This window comes from Plecotus auritus, assembly GCF_963455305.1.
Source record: "Plecotus auritus genome assembly, chromosome: 4".
Classification (NCBI taxonomy): Eukaryota; Metazoa; Chordata; class Mammalia; order Chiroptera; family Vespertilionidae; genus Plecotus; species Plecotus auritus.
Window position 1 is genome coordinate 189,405,633 of NC_137775.1, and position 17,511 is coordinate 189,423,143.

At 57.1% G+C, this 17,511-nt stretch overlaps 1 protein-coding gene across 1 annotated transcript; it reads right to left on the bottom strand.

The window, feature by feature from the left end:
• Positions 1 to 1,844: 1,844 nt before the first annotated feature.
• On the bottom strand, positions 1,845 to 17,229 carry LANCL2 (LanC like glutathione S-transferase 2). Its single transcript, XM_080666700.1, has 9 exons — positions 16,440 to 17,229; positions 12,889 to 13,006; positions 12,225 to 12,432; positions 11,271 to 11,418; positions 8,862 to 9,008; positions 7,737 to 7,919; positions 6,851 to 7,027; positions 5,678 to 5,750; positions 1,845 to 3,313 (listed from the first exon to the last, which is right to left on the bottom strand). Exons 1-9 carry the CDS (start codon positions 17,082 to 17,084, stop codon positions 3,210 to 3,212), a joined length of 1,803 nt encoding a protein of 600 aa, XP_080522826.1. The 5' UTR covers positions 17,085 to 17,229; the 3' UTR covers positions 1,845 to 3,209.
• Between the last annotated feature and the right edge of the window lie 282 nt (positions 17,230 to 17,511).

The window sequence follows — 17,511 nt, forward strand, 5'->3', positions numbered from 1 at the left end:
TCGTGTGCATTGGTAGTTCTATAGGGAAGTGTGATTGGACTCAGATCCTCCTTTTCTTTGGAAGGAATACTTCGGAGATGGTGGGTGTATTTCCAGAGGAACACAGTGTCTGCTGTGTCCAGCTAGCCGCTGACGGTTATTGCTGGGGCTCACTGATTGTGTCTGAGCAGTAACATTTACATTATAGTGTCCCATGAAATAAGTAGCAGATGGAAGCACTGAGAACCATAATTGCTTGAATGTGGTATAAAACAGGAATGTAAAGCTCACGTGCATGATTTAATGCTTAGATTCGGAGCCCTGAGCTGTGGGGTGGGCAGCACCCAGGGGCTCTGGGTGGCAGGGAGGAGGTTTGGCCAATGGCTGTTTAGCTGCCAGTCAGCTCTGTGGAGGCCTTTCCTGCCACCCATTAGTGTCAGGGCCCGCCCCTTCCTAGAGCTTCTGTTCTGGAAAGAGTGTTGGTCTTTGCCCAGAGGACATGAGGTCACAGTGAAGGTCAGAGTGCCCTCTGGTGAAGATGGCCCCTGGCTCGCTTCCCTCTTCCCCTCTACCACCTGCAGCAGGAGGCTGGGCATCGGCTGGGCAGGTGCTGGTGGGCTCCAGAAACAGCCCCAGCGTTTCCCCAGTGAAAAGATCCAGCCACGTCAACCCTGTGGGCAAGAATCTCCAATGAGCTTCAGTCCCCACCCCACAGCTCTGCGAGGCTTCGTCAGCCCAGAGCGAACGAGCAGACCCTCTGACGTGAGAGACTAAAGCCAGCAAACAGGGCAAACCAACTCAGATAAAGCCAGCTAACCAGCGAGCTGAGCATGGCTGGAGAAACACCACAGCCACCCACCGGTCTCCTTATGTCCACAACCACATGGGCCCTGGACGCCATCATGCCGGGCACCCCGTGTCCAGGCCAGCCTTCCTGGGGTGACCAGAGGAACCAGGGGACCCATGGCAAGTTTTCCTGACATGTGGGGTCCCCGGGTGAGCACCACCAGCGCCACCCTGGACTTGGCAGGAGACGCCCTCAGGCCCCACCTAGACCTACTGGATCCCACCCGGCCCAGAAACCCGCGTTTCCACAAGCCTCCAGTGACTGCCGAGTGTGCTGGCATTTGAGAGCCGCCTATTCATCCCCCTCCCGTCTCCTGGCGATAGTCACACTTTCTCCTCCCGTTCCCAGTCCTCACACCTCCTCCTCCACCTTCACTCAGCAGATGCTGCCCCGCTGAGAACACCGAAGAAATCAGACTTCCGCCGCGCCCACCACCTCTCTGCGCCCACCAGCGTCTGCGCCCATCTGTGAGCCAGAGACGTGGAATGCGGGCTCCCAGCTCCGCGCCCGGCTGGTCTGGGCCTGGGCACCAGCTCCCCCCCCTCCCCCTTTCTGTGCCACGTCACGTTTCAAACACTGCCCTTTGGGTCCTGCCCACGGATTCACAAACATACTGTTAGTTTTCATGGCCAACTCTTTCCTCTCCGAAGAGCCGACCACTCTTTCACTCTTCTTCCCTCCCTCTCCCCCCACTCATGGCTTCCAGGAGAGCACAGCCCGGCCCCAGGGGCTGCTTCCTCTCCTCCCAGCCCCTAATGCTGCTGGGCTGCCTGTGGCCCCTTCCCTGTTCTGCACCCTCACTGCCCAGAGCGCTTCAAAGACATCAACAGGCAACCCACTCCAAAAGGACATGTGCCTGTGCCTGAGCCTGACCCTATGCCTGACCCTCACTGTACCTGACCCTGGCCCACGCCACATCCCCTCCACCGGGGGGCCTGAGCCACAGCGGCTGGGGAGTGGTCACTGGGTCGCACACCTGTGGGCACCCAGCGGGGAGGAGGAGAGGGCAAACCTGTAAGTGTAAGCTCCCATTTATTCTGCTGGCAGTTTCCCTGTCCCTCACGTGTCAGCCCGAAACAAGACCAACAAGCGCTGTCACACCTGGAGGATGCGCAGGTGACCAAGCGTCACCCTCATTGTTTGGGGACACGTGGCCAGGACGCGCCCTCTGGCTGGGATGCCCTATCCTGGGCCTGGGGGCGAGTCCTGTGCAGCCCCTGGGCCTCCCCGGGCACGCGACAGCACGGGCCACGGCCTCGCGGGCTGGACACGTGAAGACCAGCACTTTCCTGCTTAACACGTGTCATCAATGTGAGCCTGTCATCACCCAGATAGTGGACAAGGTACAGAACGCATGGATCCCGAGCGGATGCTTTGATAATGGACCAAGTTTGACATAGTTTAATCGCAGGGACATGGGACAGAGACCTGCCTGCCGGTCGCTTCTGGAACTTTACTCACTGCACTTAAAGCCACACACTTAACGCGGATGGACGGGAGCCTAGGACTGCCGGCGCCCGGGGCCCTGACGCACAGCTGTCACGAAGGTTCACCTGGACTGCCGCCCGTGTCTGAGGCCACTCTGCTGGGACGGCCCAGGGAGCGAGAGGCACCGGCTGCTCAAACCACCAGGGCAAGCCGGGCCGGTGGCTCAGTGGTTGGAGCGTCATCCCTGTACATCCAAAGGCTGTGGGTTCGAGTCCCCATCAGGGCACGTATGGGAGGCAATCTCTCTCCTCTCCTCTCTCTCTCAGCCGGTAAAACAGATCCTCGGGTGAGGATTTAAAGAAAATTAAAAGACAACAAAAAACACTGAGGTGAGCACTGAACCCTAGTGCAGTGGTTGGGCAAATTGAGGCTCGCGAGCCGCGGTTTGCCGCTCTGTTGACTAATGAGTTTGCCGACCACTGCCTAGTGGGAAGGCTCAGCCCTCAACCTTATCGGCTCAGCTTCTCGGTCCTGGAGCCCGTCCCTCCTGCCCTGCGCGAGGTGCAGCGATGCGGCACAGGTGTGAGCACTGGGTGTCACGGCCTCTGCCTGAGGCTCTCGCCGTGAAGTGATGTACAGGGAGGGGCTGCTGTGTGTCCTGCGGGCCAGCCCCGCTCGAGGGCACGGAGGGCTTTCTGCTTCGCACAGCTGAAACCTACCAACAACAAACACCAAGAGACATGCAAACGCTGCGAGAACTGGGTGTGAGAACGGGCGTGGCCGCGGGGGGCTGTGACGGGTGTGACGGGAGCTGCCACTCGGGCTCCAGGTCCGGGTCACTGCACACAGGCCTGGCGTGTCTGCTCTCCGCCTCCCCCTCGGGTTCACAGCTGGTCCCCATCAGGCACCGAGCAGTCTCGGGCTTTTGGTCCGAATGGGGCTCTTAGGAGTCTTTTCACATCTTTTTATCCGGCTGCGAAGAGCTAAGTTCAAACGCCGGGAACCGCGATGTCTCAGGTGCCAGGACGTCGGAGAGAAAGTGGATCGCACCAGCCATGCCTGCAAGTCAAGGGGGTCCTTTACGAAGGGCACTGGGAGGGACACAGCCCCTTGACCCCTCCTTGTCAGGAGCCACCCGAGGCAACAGTCACAAAACAGCACACACCCACACATGCACACCCACACATGCTTGCACACCCACACATGCACACACACACACACACACGCACTAGGGTGCTCTGTAGAACTATTTTGCTTTCCCGGGTTATGGTCACATACTGTGCCTGCGGCAGACTTACCATTGTTTTTTCACTTCCTGTCATTGCTCTTGTTTTTCAGAACTTTCTTCAATATTCTCATAACTTTTCCCAACTACCACTATTTCTAGGTACTAATGCTTTTTAAATACTAATGTTGATTAGTCACATTTGTTTATGTAACTGAAGTGATTAGATACATGTAAGTAGCTAACAAGGTCCTGTGGCAGAGCATGGCACACACAACACTGCACAGGACGCAGAGCATGGCACGCACACAACACTGCACAGGACGCAGAGCAGTGGCACGCACACAACACTGCACAGGACGCAGAGCAGTGGCACGCACACAACACTGCACAGGACGCAGAGCATGGCACACACACAACACTGCACAGGACGCAGAGCATGGCACGCACACAACACTGCACAGGACGCAGAGCACACACACAACACTGCACAGGGCGCAGAGCACACACACAACACTGCACAGGGTGCAGAGCACACACACAACACTGCACAGGGTGCAGAGCACACACACAACACTGCACAGGGTGCAGAGCACACACACAACACTGCACAGGACGCAGAGCAGGCACGCACACAACACTGCACAGGGTGCAGAGCACACACAACACTGCACAGGACGCAGAGCACACACACAACACTGCACAGGGCGCAGAGCACACACACAACACTGCACAGGGCGCAGAGCACACACACAACACTGCACAGGACGCAGAGCACACACACAACACTGCACAGGATGCAGAGCACACACACAACACTGCACAGGACGCAGAGCAGGCACACACAACACTGCACAGGGCGCAGAGCACACACACAACACTGCACAGGACGCAGAGCAGGCACACACACAACACTGCACAGGACGCAGAGCACACACACAACACTGCACAGGACGCAGAGCACACACACAACACTGCACAGGACGCAGAGCACACACACAACACTGCACAGGGCGCAGAGCACACACACAACACTGCACAGGACGCAGAGCACACACACAACACTGCACAGGACGCAGAGCACACACACAACACTGCACAGGACGCAGAGCAGGCACACACAACACTGCACAGGGCGCAGAGCACACACACAACACTGCACAGGACGCAGAGCACACACACAACACTGCACAGGACGCAGAGCACACACACAACGCTGCACAGGGCGCAGAGCACACACACAACGCTGCACAGGACGCAGAGCACACACACAACGCTGCACAGGACGCAGAGCACACACACAACACTGCACAGGGCGCAGAGCACACACACAACGCTGCACAGGACGCAGAGCACACACACAACGCTGCACAGGGCGCAGAGCACACACACAACACTGCACAGGACGCAGAGCACACACACAACACTGCACAGGACGCAGAGCACACACACAACACTGCACAGGGCGCAGAGCACACACACAACACTGCACAGGACGCAGAGCACACACAACACTGCACAGGACGCAGAGCAGGCACGCACACAACACTGCACAGGACGCAGAGCACACACAACGCTGCACAGGACGCAGAGCAGGCACGCACACAACACTGCACAGGACGCAGAGCAGGCACACAACACTGCACAGGACGCAGAGCAGGCACACAACACTGCACAGGACGCAGAGCACACACACAACACTGCACAGGACGCAGAGCATGGCACACAACACTGCACAGGACGCAGAGCACACACACACAACGCTGCACAGGACGCAGAGCACACACACACAACGCTGCACAGGACGCAGAGCACACACACACAACACTGCACAGGACGCAGAGCACACACACAACACTGCACAGGACGCAGAGCACACACACAGCACTGCACAGGGTGCAGAGCATGGCACACACACAACACTGCACAGGGTGCACAGGAAGAATGTAGCATGTCCTTGTTACCAAGCAGCACGTGCCCTATGTTGTGTGCATTTATTTCACAAGAGATCAAAACACTGGGAGGACATTCACAGGAGCACACAGCAGGCGGCAGGGAGACTAATGTAACTTCAGCCAGAACTCCTGTGTGAGTACTTATGGCTGTGGGGTCATCGCTGAAGCAGGATCAGAGGCGTTGGTGCCAGTCCCGCAGAGATGGGGGCCCGCTTCCCGCTCCCACCCCCTGGGCCCCCTCACCTTCAAAGAGGGAATAGGGTCTGTCAGGGATGCGGCACCCGTGGGCACCATAGTCCAGACACCACTCTGCAAACTAAGAAGAAGACATTGCTTGTCAAGGCTGAGAGTTCACTTGAGGTGGCAGCAAAGCAGACACTCAATGACCTCCCCACGAGCCACGGCCAGGAGGCTGCACCCAGTGCAGAGGGCGGGCGGGCTGTGCAGAGGGTGGGGCGGGGGCGGGCTGTGCAGAGGGCGGGGGGCGGGCTGTGCAGAGGGCGGGGGCGGGCTGTGCTGAGGGCGGGGCGGGCTGTGCAGAGGGCAGGGGGCGGGCTGTGCAGAGGGCGGGGGGCGGGCTGTGCAGAGGGCGGGGGCGGGCTGTGCAGAGGGCAGGGGGCGGGCTGTGCAGAGGGCAGGGGGCGGGCTGTGCAGAGGGCGGGGGCGGGCTGTGCTGAGGGCGGGGCGGGCTGTGCAGAGGGCGGGGGCGGGCTGTGCTGAGGGCGGGGCGGGCTGTGCAGAGGGCAGGGGGCGGGCTGTGCAGAGGGCAGGGGGCGGGCTGTGCAGAGGGCAGGGGGCGGGCTGTGCTGAGGGCGGGGGCGGGCTGTGCAGAGGGCAGGGGGCGGGCTGTGCAGAGGGCGGGGGCGGGCTGTGCAGAGGGCGGGGGGTGGGGGGGTGGGCTGTGCAGAGGGTGGGAGCGGGCTATGCAGAGGGCGGGGGCGGGCTATGCAGAGGGCGGGGTGCGGGCTGTGCAGAGGGCGGGGGTGGGCTGTGCGCTGGGCCCTGGCCACCTCCTCTTAGCGGGGCATCTGCTGTAGAGATGCCACCCAGGCTGAGACTGGGGATTGCAGGGAGAGGGGGTGGGAAAGGGCGGGGGGGGGGGGGAGGGGGAGTGGCGGCACCCCTGATGGGAACCAGCTGAGCCGCTCAAAGGGAACACAGACACGCTCCTGCGTGGAGAGGGGCAGAGGCTGGAGGTGCAGCGTGTGACAGCGAGGGAGAGGAGAGGAGGGACAGGGGAGGCCGGGCTCCGGGAACAGGAGTGGGGTCTTACTCCCGGTGGCGTGGCGGCCGGCGGCCAGGACCCGCAGCGATGGGGGCCCGCTGTGCCTGGGAAACAGGAGCCGGAGGAAAGGCGGAGGGAGCTGCGCGTGGACTCCGCCTGGAGTGTCCAGAGTGTTCGCACAGAGGCCTCACCTTGCAAGCGCGGTACAGGTACTTCCTGTCCTGGGTGAGGTGGTACAGGGACAGGAAGGAGTAGCCATTGCCGGCCGTCCCGTGGCAGAGCCCGTAGCCTTTGCGCAGCAGGCCGCGCTGCCAGATCACGTCGCTGCACTCCAGGGCGTCCTTCAGGTACTTGTCCTCCTTGAACACCTGGGCAGGAGAGCAGGCAGGTAGGAAGGTTCTCAGCGAGTCAGTGAGACCCTGCCCTTCCCGGTTAGGAAGCCACAGGACACTCGGCAGCCTGACGGCCCTGAGGCAGACAGCACCCCCTCCTCCCGACGGCCCTGGGGCAGACAGCACCCCAGACAGCCTTGGGGCAGACAGCACCCCCTCCTCCCGACGGCCCTGGGGCAGACAGCACCCCCTCCTCCCGACGGCCCTGGGGCAGACAGCACCCCCTCCTCCCGACGGCCCTGGGGCAGACAGCACCCCCTCCTCCCGATGGCCCAGGGGCAGACAGCACCCCCTTCTCCCGATGGCCCTGGGGCAGACAGCACCCCCTCCTCCCGATGGCCCAGGGGCAGACAGCACCCCCTCCTCCCGACGGCCCTGGGGCAGACAGCACCCCCTCCTCCTGACGGCCCTGGGGCAGACAGTACCCCAGACAGCCCTGGGGCAGACAGCACCACAGATAGCCCTGGGGCAGACAGCACCCCCTCCTCCTGACGGCCCTGGGGCAGACAGCACCCCAGACAGCCCTGGGGCAGACAGTTCCTCCTGCAGCAGCTCCTACAGTCTCAGTCTGTCCCTGTGTCCCCGTCCCCCTCAGGACCCTGCAGGTCATCGTAAAGTACACTTTACCGAATGAAATGCTGACCGAGGCCCACCGAGGAGCGGGTGGTGGGGACGGGGCACTGACCTTGTACGCTTGCATCAGCATGTGGATGACCCCTGGGGCCCCGTGACACCAGTGGACCAGTCGGTCCGTTTCGTTGCTTAGAGACGACGGGTAATTCCCGGAGCGGAAGCGCTTGTGGCGGACATAATCAATGCTAGGCTTCACCATCTCCGCCAAGGTTTCCTGGTCCACTTTTGCTGATGGCTTTAAACAAAATAAAACATTTAACCTACTTTTTCTAAAGTTTCTTCTTTTCTTTTAGGAAACCTCTATCTTATGGCTAATAAAATATCAATTACCTGGAATACTGAGAAGCACATAAAATTAGAATCAATTCGATTATTGGGTTAATTAAGTCTAGGACAGACCTTCCACCCATTAAATATAAACCTCACCCAAAATACCTCACAGAAACATTCAGGAAAACGTCTGACCACATCTCTCGGCACCGTGAGTAAATATCAAGTTAACGCATAAAGTTAACACAGATAGCTGGCCTGTCTGTTTTTTAATATATATATTTTTACTGATTTCAGAGAGGAAGGGAGAGGGAGAGAGAAGTCTGTCTCAGTCTGGTGTATTTATTTATTTTTTTTTACATTCACACACTTAAATATTTTTTCTCTTTCTGTATATTGGTAATGATAAAGCTTAAAATGCTTATTCTATGAAACACGCACAAGTGAGGAATATACATAAATAACTTATCTTACAGAAACTAAAGTTGAAAAATGTCTTCCACACCCTCAGAGTTCAGGGTGTTTGTGGTGGCCAGGCTTTCCCTCCGCTGTGAACTGCAGCGTCTCACGGAGAACGGTAAGTGACCAGGCCCGTTTCTCACCCAGGGCCGGTGGTCACAAGGCCCAAGGGCTTGTGGGAGCTTTGCCCAATTGGGAGAGTAACTCCGCCCACAGCAGCAGGACCCCGACAGGCGTGTGGGCGGGGGCACCTGATCCGCGCAGACTACCTGCGGACCTACTCCCGAGCTCACTGCTTGGGCGTGTGCAGCAGAGCTTAGGTGTCAGGATTCAAAGGGCCGTTATTGCAGCCCGCATGGTTTGTGAGCCACGTTTAGCTCCGTTTTCCTATCTGATCTACTGCTTTATGTCCGGTCACTGCTGTCAGTATCTCAGAGCGTTCTCCCACCTGCATCAGCATGTAGTAAATGCCGGCCATGCCGTGGGCGGCCCCCACGTACTGCTTCCTGTGCCACTGGTACAGCAGGGGGCAGCGCTCAGCCTTCCGCTCCTCCCTTGACAGAGCCTTGCCCGACTCAATAATAGCAGTGACGACCTGCAGAGATAAGACACAGTTTATGTCTGAAAAACTTACATGTATCCTGTTTTAGTCTAATACCACTAACAGCATGTCCTTAGATAGATATCTTCTTCTATAAATCTCTACACTCTCAGCAACCAGCACTGTTCTTTATTAAATTAATAAATATAGGCAGAGAGAAATCAGTAGACAACCTCAGAGAAGAAAAAGTCAAACCACCAAACCAAAACTTTTATGCATAAAAAGTTTACTAGAGTCTAGAAAAACTTCCTATAAAAATATTCTAGACTACTTAGTTGCTTTGTAGCTGCAATGTTTTCCCCAAAAGACTGGTGATCTCCCATAAAATGCTGCAGGAACTGGCCGTGTATGGGAAAGGCTGCGGGAACCGGCTGCGTGTGGGAAAGGCTGCGGGAACCGCTGTGTGTGGGAAAGGCTGCGGGAACCGGCCGTGCGTGGGAAAGGCTGCGGGAACCGGCCGTGCGTGGGAAAGGCTGCGGGAACCGGCCGTGCGTGGGAAAGGCTGCGGGAACCGGCCCTGCGTGGGAAAGGCTGCGGGAACCGGCCCTGCGTGGGAAAGGCTGCGGGAACCGGCCCTGCGTGGGAAAGGCTGCGGGAACCGGCCGTGCGTGGGAAAGGCTGCGGGAACCGGCCGTGCGTGGGAAAGGCTGCGGGAACCGGCCGTGCGTGGGAAAGGCTGCGGGAACCGGCCGTGCGTGGGAAAGGCTGCGGGAACCGGCCGTGCGTGGGAAAGGCTGCGGGAACCGGCCCTGCGTGGGAAAGGCTGCGGGAACCGGCCGTGCGTGGGAAAGGCTGCGGGAACCGGCCCTGCGTGGGAAAGGCTGCGGGAACCGGCCCTGCGTGGGAAAGGCTGCGGGAACCGGCCCTGCGTGGGAAAGGCTGCGGGAACCGGCCGTGCGTGGGAAAGGCTGCGGGAACCGGCCGTGCGTGGGAAAGGCTGCGGGAACCGGCCGTGCGTGGGAAAGGCTGCGGGAACCGGCCGTGCGTGGGAAAGGCTGCGGGAACCGGCCGTGCGTGGGAAAGGCTGCGGGAACCGGCCGTGCGTGGGAAAGGCTGCGGGAACCGGCCGTGCGTGGGAAAGGCTGCGGGAACCGGCCGTGCGTGGGAAAGGCTGCGGGAACCGGCCGTGCGTGGGAAAGGCTGCGGGAACCGGCCGTGCGTGGGAAAGGCTGCGGGAACCGGCCGTGCGTGGGAAAGGTTGCGGGAACCGGCTGTGCGTGGGAAAGGCTGCGGGAACCGCTGTGCGTGGGAAAGGCTGCGGGAACCGGCCGTGCGTGGGAAAGGCTGCGGGAACCGCTGTGCGTGGGAAAGGCTGCGGGAACCGCTGTGCGTGGGAAAGGCTGCGGGAACCGGCCGTGCGTGGGAAAGGCTGCGGGAACCGGCCGTGCGTGGGAAAGGCTGCGGGAACCGGCCGTGCGTGGGAAAGGCTGCGGGAACCGGCTCTCTGGGAAAGGCTGCGGGAACCGGCCGTGCGTGGGAAAGGCTGCGGGAACCGGCCGTGCGTGGGAAAGGCTGCGGGAACCGGCCGTGCGTGGGAAAGGCTGCGGGAACCGGCCGTGTGTGGGAAAGGCTGCGGGAACTGCTGTGTGTGGGAAAGGCTAGTGACATGAGGTCCGCTGCGGCATGCAGAACTTTAGTTAAATCAAAAGAAGATCTGAATAGCTGTAATGAGGCTGCAGTACAGACACTGACTGGCTCCTAATATCCTGACTCCCTTCATGCTTTTGGTAACTGTGTTACAAGTTTTAGCGGGGCCTCCTGGCCTCTTAGCCCCAGAGAACTTGACACAGTCGCTTGGCTGAGTTCTGTATGTGGGATGTGAGCAGAAGTGAGAAGAGCAGCTTCTTGTTCTTGGCCTTACAAGGAAGCTGCTCATCTTCCACTTACTCACTTGTCCCCGGGCACAGGTGCTCACCTAGCTTTGGCCATGCAGACAAGGGCACGGCCCTAGGATGTGGGAGAACAAGATAGAAGGGTCCCTTGCCAGCTTCCCAGGGCCGCCCACCAGTTCAGACATCTCCTGAAAGGGAAACACGCTATCTTCCTGAAGCTGGGGTTGTTTGATTCTAGTAAAAACAGCCGAATGGACACAGGCCTAAGAGGAGTACAGATTAAGAAAACCCACAATTCCTAGAAGACGCAGGTAGGAGCTACTCATTAGTTATGAGGTGCTTTTAGAAGTTACTGTCCTTAGGGGCAGAGTGCAGGTCCGAATGGGAGGGGTGAGAGGACGCCTGCAGTTGTGGGTGACCCTACCTCTCTGACAGCCGACTCACACACGGTGCCTGGCCCGATCTCCGTGTTCAGGTAGAGGAGGGCATACAGATAGCCTGCCCGGCCGTAAAGCAGCTCGTCGGGAAGGTCCGAATCTTGGCAGACAATGGATCTCTGGAGCTGCAAAAGTCTACCCAACAAGAAAGTGCCTTTTCCCAGAGAAGGTCTAGGATACCGTCCCGAAACTGTAATTAACCATTCCTTCAGGAACCGCCTGTTAGTTATTTTCAATTTAAATGGTTTAAAAAAAGTACCAAAAAACAGAAAACCTTTTCCATTTCACTCTCTCTCTCAGATATCACAATGAGTAACAAAACATCTTTATGGTCAAAATGTCTACCGTGCGTCTCCCCTAAGCCATGTAAGAGAAGATACTCAATTTTGAAATCCAGAATTAGAAGAAAGTGACTTCAACTCTCAATGAAAAAGGCAGTAAAATGTAGCCAACGCTTGGGAATTAGCCTGAGTTGTCTGTCAATCAATGACAGGAACAGAGCAGCCCAGCCGGGACCACAGCCACAGTGGTGAGCGCTGGCTTCTGCTTCGCCAGGAGAGAACAGAGGCCAACAGAGGCACAAAAAGTGGACTGACTGTCCCACGGCAGCGGAACCCGAGAACAACGACCGCGGTAAGTCTGAGGCGTACAAGCTCCTTTCCGTGCACTGAAGGCGCCAAAAATTACGCAGAAAAATGATGGAAGTAACACAAAGGAACATGTGCCCCCCACCCCCACCCCTCCCGAGTTAAGGCCAGCACAGCTTGGGTAGGAAGGGAGCACACGATCCCACACTCTGCTCAGAATTCACACACCAACTCTTCACCTCTCGGAGAGATGTGCAGCCGAGGAGGTGAGAAATGACTCCCTCTTTGGTACCTTTTGACAGCAGGGCCTTGCACTGAGGGTCTGGGGAAAAGACTTCAGTGTTGAGCACTCACTTTGCGATGCACTCCTGGGACTCGCCATCGCTTCTGAGTTTGTGGTACACCACCGCTCCCACGGCCAGCGGCCCAGCGTCTCCGCAGAGGAACGTGACCCTGCGGCCATTCAGATTCCGAAGGGTCCTCTTGACGTAATCCAGGGACCGCAGCAGGTGGGTCTGGTCACACGTCACCCGGTACAACTGCAGGTATAGCAGGGCTATGCCTGGGAAATTCCCCAAGAAGAGCATGAATCCCTTGCCCTTTCACCTTCAGGACATTGTTTCATATTTACGTGAAAACCTACAGAAAACCTGTATTTCTGAAGGGCAACAGGACAGACTTGAAAAAAAACCTCAGGGCAGAAAAAAGGCAGCACAAATACTGACCCTGGGGCAAGTCTGCTCTTATCACACATTTCTGTAGACGCCGTATGTGAGGGCAAATAACGTTATAAACATGTGGCAGACGACATATCAAGCTTCCAACTTCCAGGCAAAATTTTTTAGAAATAAAATTCCAAAGCGTCTCCTTTAAGAAGACAGTTCAAAACTTCGTTGAAAGGGTATAGAACTTCACCATTTTACGAGAGAAAGACGTTTGAAACCCAAGTCTTACATATCGTAATCTAGGAATAGAACACAGTAGTCGCGCCCCCCCCCCGCCCCCCACCAATTCTCACCTGTCCAGCCAGTATAAGCAGAGCAGTCATGTGGGTCCGCCGTCTTCAGCCCTTCTTCCATTTGCTGTAGCAGATCTTTGATTTTGGTCTGGATCCGCCTTGTGAAACTGTGAATGATCTGAGAACCAAAGGACATCAATATAAACGGCACAAGAACAGGGCAATGTTGTGATAAATACTTTAACAGTCTTTAAGTCGTAAGAACGTTAACAGACAGACATTACATTGCCTGGCCCACTTCACTGCTTCATTGGTTGGAGAGTGTACCTTGGTTTTTTAAGGTAAGTTGTTGAAGGAGATAATGCCCTACACAGACTGTAAATCTTAAGTAGGATTACAGAAAATAAGGTGCAGAACCATAGGAACAAAACCATTGAAAAGTGGTGGATTTGACCACACAGATATTTTAACTTCTATAACTTAAAGAAAATTAAGAAAGATGGTTCAAAAGTTAGTGACAAAAACGTGCAGACACAGACAACAGTATGGTGGTGACCAGAGGGGGCAAAGGGGATGGGGGCAGGTAGAAGAGGGTAAGGGGGGGATAAATGGTGATGGAAGGAGACGTCCCTTGGGCTGGTGAGCACGTGACATGTTATGGAAGTATACACATGAAACCTATACAATTTTATTAACCAACGTCACGCCGATAAATTTAAGTCAGAAAGTTAATGACAAGGGAGAAATACTTATAAACAAAAAGAAAATTAATGATGAGGGAGAAATACTTACAAATAAAAAGAAAACTAGAATACAGAAATATACCTAAAATTATCAATGCACCTCATAAAAAAATCAAGTGACAAGCATATGCAAAAATGGTCAATCACTTAGCAATCAATGCAGTGCAAATAAGTACAAATATTGTGGTGTGGCTATCAGATGACAATAAAATATTTAAGAAGTATTACGTACCAACACTGTCAACAGCTAAGGAAGGAGGTATTCTGACCCACTGCCGGTAGTCTTCCTCAAGGGAAATTTAGCAACATGCTTAAACATGCAGTTGTTCAGATGTGTGTCTTTGATGATTTTTGAAAAATTTAGTTGCCGTGCCAATGCTGAGGTGTATTACAATCCCTGATGGTAGACTTGTCTACTGTCTATTTCTTCCTCTAATTCTACATTTTTATTTTTTGTTTGTTTCATGTGTTTTGTAGTCTGTTATCAGGTACAGACAAATGTACAATTGTGTCTTCCTCACAAACTGCCTTGTTATCACAATGAAATGTCCTTCTGTGGACCCCGAGAGAAAATGCTTTTATGCAATTGAAAAAGGACTCATTGCACCATGTCAATAAAAAGTCCAAGGAAGAAAAAGAAAAAGAGAAAATGATTTTATGTGACTGCACACTTGGTGCTTTCAGGGCAGATTTTACTGGAATGTGTGGGTGTGGAGTCAAAGCAAACCTCAGAAATCAAGTGGCCAGAGTATAGTGTGAGGACTCCAGGGAGGGTCACTTACCCATGGAGGCACCTACTAGTTTACCTCTTAAAGGGGGGTAAGGCCCTAGAACTGAGTACGAATGGACTGACCTTTTCACAGAAAGGCTCTTTACCTTCCAAGAGAGGACACTTCCTCAGAAGGGGCGGGGCACCTGGCCTCTCTCCCCTCCATACAAAGAGCCTACCCTAACTAATTGCATTTCCTAGTATGGACCTAGGGCCCATTTGGAGGTGTCCGTGGCTAGGACCTGGACATACCTTCTTGGGAGACACAATTCAACCCATAATATCCTTGTTTTCATGAGATTCCATGTCTCTTAAACCAAATGCATACTTTGATATTATCTATCTTAATTAACAGTCTTAACATAATATCCTAATATATAAAAAGCCAGGGACTGTCACGACCGAAACAACCAGACAGACGACCGAATTGCAGGCTGTGTGGGGCGACAAGGATGGGGAAGGCGGGGGAGTTTGAGTGAGGGATGACCAAACGACTGAACAGCAGGCTGCGAGGGGCGACCAGGTAGGTGGGGGGGGAGGGCAGTTTGGGGCAACCAAGCTGGCAGGGGGGGGCAGTGAGGGGTGACCAGGCCAGCAGGGGGCAGTTGGGGGCAACCAGGCCAGCAGGGGGGGCAGTTGGGGGCGACCAGGCTGACAGGCAGAGGCAGTTAGAGGTGATCAGGCTGTCAGGCAGGTGAGCAGTTAGGAGCCAGCGGTCCCGGATTGTGAAAGGGATGTCCGACGGCTGGTTTAGGCCCGATCCCGGATTGGAGAGGGTGCAGGCTGGGCTAAGGGGAGCCCCCCCCGCCCCGCCCCCCCTGCCCCCGTGCATGAATTTCGTGCCCTGGGCCTCTGGTTTTAACAATAAAAATGTAGTAATCAGCCAATCATAAAGTATCTATATGGAAGATAGTGGGACTTAATCCATCTTCATTTTATCTTGTGACTTTTCCCCCTTTTAACATCACAATCCGCCCCCCTCCTTCATGTCTAAGAACACAATTCCCACCTCCCCTTTCCTTCTGCAAGCACTGGCACCCACTGACATCGGCCCCCACCCTGACAATTCCACTGTCTAACTGCTCAGAGAGAAAATACAAGCCGAGTGCATTATCTGTGCTTTAACTTTCTTTTATACAAATCGCTTTGGCATATGCAGGAGTGAGCAAAAGTAGGTTTACAGTGGTTCACACAGAAACATATATAACACAATAATGAGTAACAGTACAAGAATAAACATTGTTTTGTGAACTCACAACTGTAAACCCACTTCTGCCCACCCCTGTAGCTGGGGTAACAATCACCTTCACTACATACAAAGGGTAAAAAGAAAAAGAAAAAGTCATTTTCATAGTCAGCCTTTATCTCGTTCTGTGGGGCAGGAAATGAAACAGCTGCTCCAGCCTCTTCACTGCTGCCACGGAGGCTCCGCCGCGTCGGGGGGCTCCCTTCACGCCCCTTTCACCATCGCAGCGGCAGCCTTACTACGGGCGGGCGGCGGAGAGCAACGGGTGGCAAGCATGAACGAAGGGGTTTGTTTAACGCTTGCCAGCGGTCAATATAAACTTTTTACTATAAAAAACGCGAATCCCAGGTGACACATCGAACGTGCAAATAGAAGATGCTGTCGGCCCGGGGAAAACCAGGACCCAGTTCGCAGCGCGCGCGTTTGGCTCGTGCAGAGGCGGAGTGCAGGGCGTCGGCTGCCATCAAATCTGAGCCTCCGCCACCACTGGCGCCCGAGCAGACCCTCCGTCAGGGCACCTCCAAGGCTGAGGGGCAGAGGCGCCCCGGGGGAAGGTGGCCCCAAACGGGCAGTGCCCACCCCGCCCGGCGCTGCGTCGCCAGGAAGGGCCCAGCAGAGCAGGAGCGAAAGGCGAGCAGACACAGGCGCCCGCTCCCCGAGCCCGGCCAGGGCGGGACGCAGGGCGGGTCCAGCGCGCGGCGCGCAGGTGGGCGGGGCTGACGACATCATCACGCAGATGGGCGGGGCAGGTGGCGTCAGCGCGGCTGTGGGCGGGGCGGGTGGACGCTACCACCGCCCGGGCTCCCCCCACCCGGCGCGGCCCAAGGCCCGGCCCACGTCGGCCGCCACTCACCTTCCCGTCGCCGTGAAACGGGAGGCCGAGCTCGTCGGGGCCGGGCGCGGGGCAAGCATCGTCCGTGTCCTCGGCCGCGGCGGAGGCAGCGGCGTCCGCGGAGGCGGCGGCCTCGTAGTCCGGGAAGGGGTTGGGGAACGCGCGCTCCTCCATCTCCGCCTCGGCGCCCAGGTGCAACCTGAGCCTCTTGGACATGGTCTCGCCCATCGCCGCGCGCCGGGCCCAGCGCCGGGGCCGCGCGGGACGGTGCGCGCGCGGGGACAAACCTCCGGCGCGGCGTTCGCTCGGGAACCCCGCGGGGGCCGGGCTTCCTTTAGGAGGGCGGCGGGCCGCGGGGGCGGGCGCGGCGGGGGAGCGCGCGGGAGCCTCTGCGCGGGGCCGCGGGCCGGCACATCTGGCCACAGCTGGCGCGCCCCACGTGGTGCCCGCCCGGCCGGACGCTGCCGAGGCAGCGGAGCCCCGCGGGAGCGCTGGGCGGCTCCGAGCCCGGTCACGGCCGCCGGCCCGGTCCCTTCGCCGCCCGCCCGGCCGAGCCCCCGGCTGGAAGCGCCTCCCGCGGCCGAGCCCTTCCCACGATTCTCGAGAGAAGCGGGCGGCCGCGAGGGCACGATCCCGCAGGGAAACCTGGAGCGGGTTCGCCGTCATCCAAGGCGCCCGCGGCCCCCGGGCGCGCCGTCACCCCCCTGCATTTTCTCCCGCCGGGCGGGGCCGCCGCCTCGGCCCCCGGAGCGCCCGCCGGCGCCGGAGCAGCTCTTGGTTCCGATTCAGGAAAAATATCCTCTAAGAAAATGGCAAAACAGCCCCAAACGCCGCGCGGACAGTGTTGTCTCGGGGGGAGCGGCGCGGCCCCTCCTATTCCTCACCGTTGGGAGGGGGGTTGGGGGGGAGGAGCCACCGGCTTCTTTTATTTTTTATTTTTTGGATCTGTTTTATTTTCAGTCCCTTTGTTTTGAATAAACGTATGTCTTTGTTAACGAGACAGAACGAGAACGCATATTTAATCCAAATATTCAAGAGGCGCCAAGGATTCCTCCGACGTTCGTGTCACCAAGGACACAGCCTGCAGGACGGC

Excerpts from the sequence above, each read along its gene's own strand:
- LANCL2 (XM_080666700.1), bottom strand. The coding sequence starts at position 17,084 with ATGACGGCGAACCCGCTCCAGGTTTCCCTGCGGGATCGTGCCCTCGCG. Across the intron at positions 7,920-8,861 it reads TTTACTACATGCTGATGCAG|CCATCAGCAAAAGTGGACCA; the intron begins GTGGGAGAACGC and ends TTTTGTTTAAAG. Across the intron at positions 5,751-6,850 it reads ACCTGTACCGCGCTTGCAAG|TTTGCAGAGTGGTGTCTGGA; the intron begins GTGAGGCCTCTG and ends TCTTCTTCTTAG.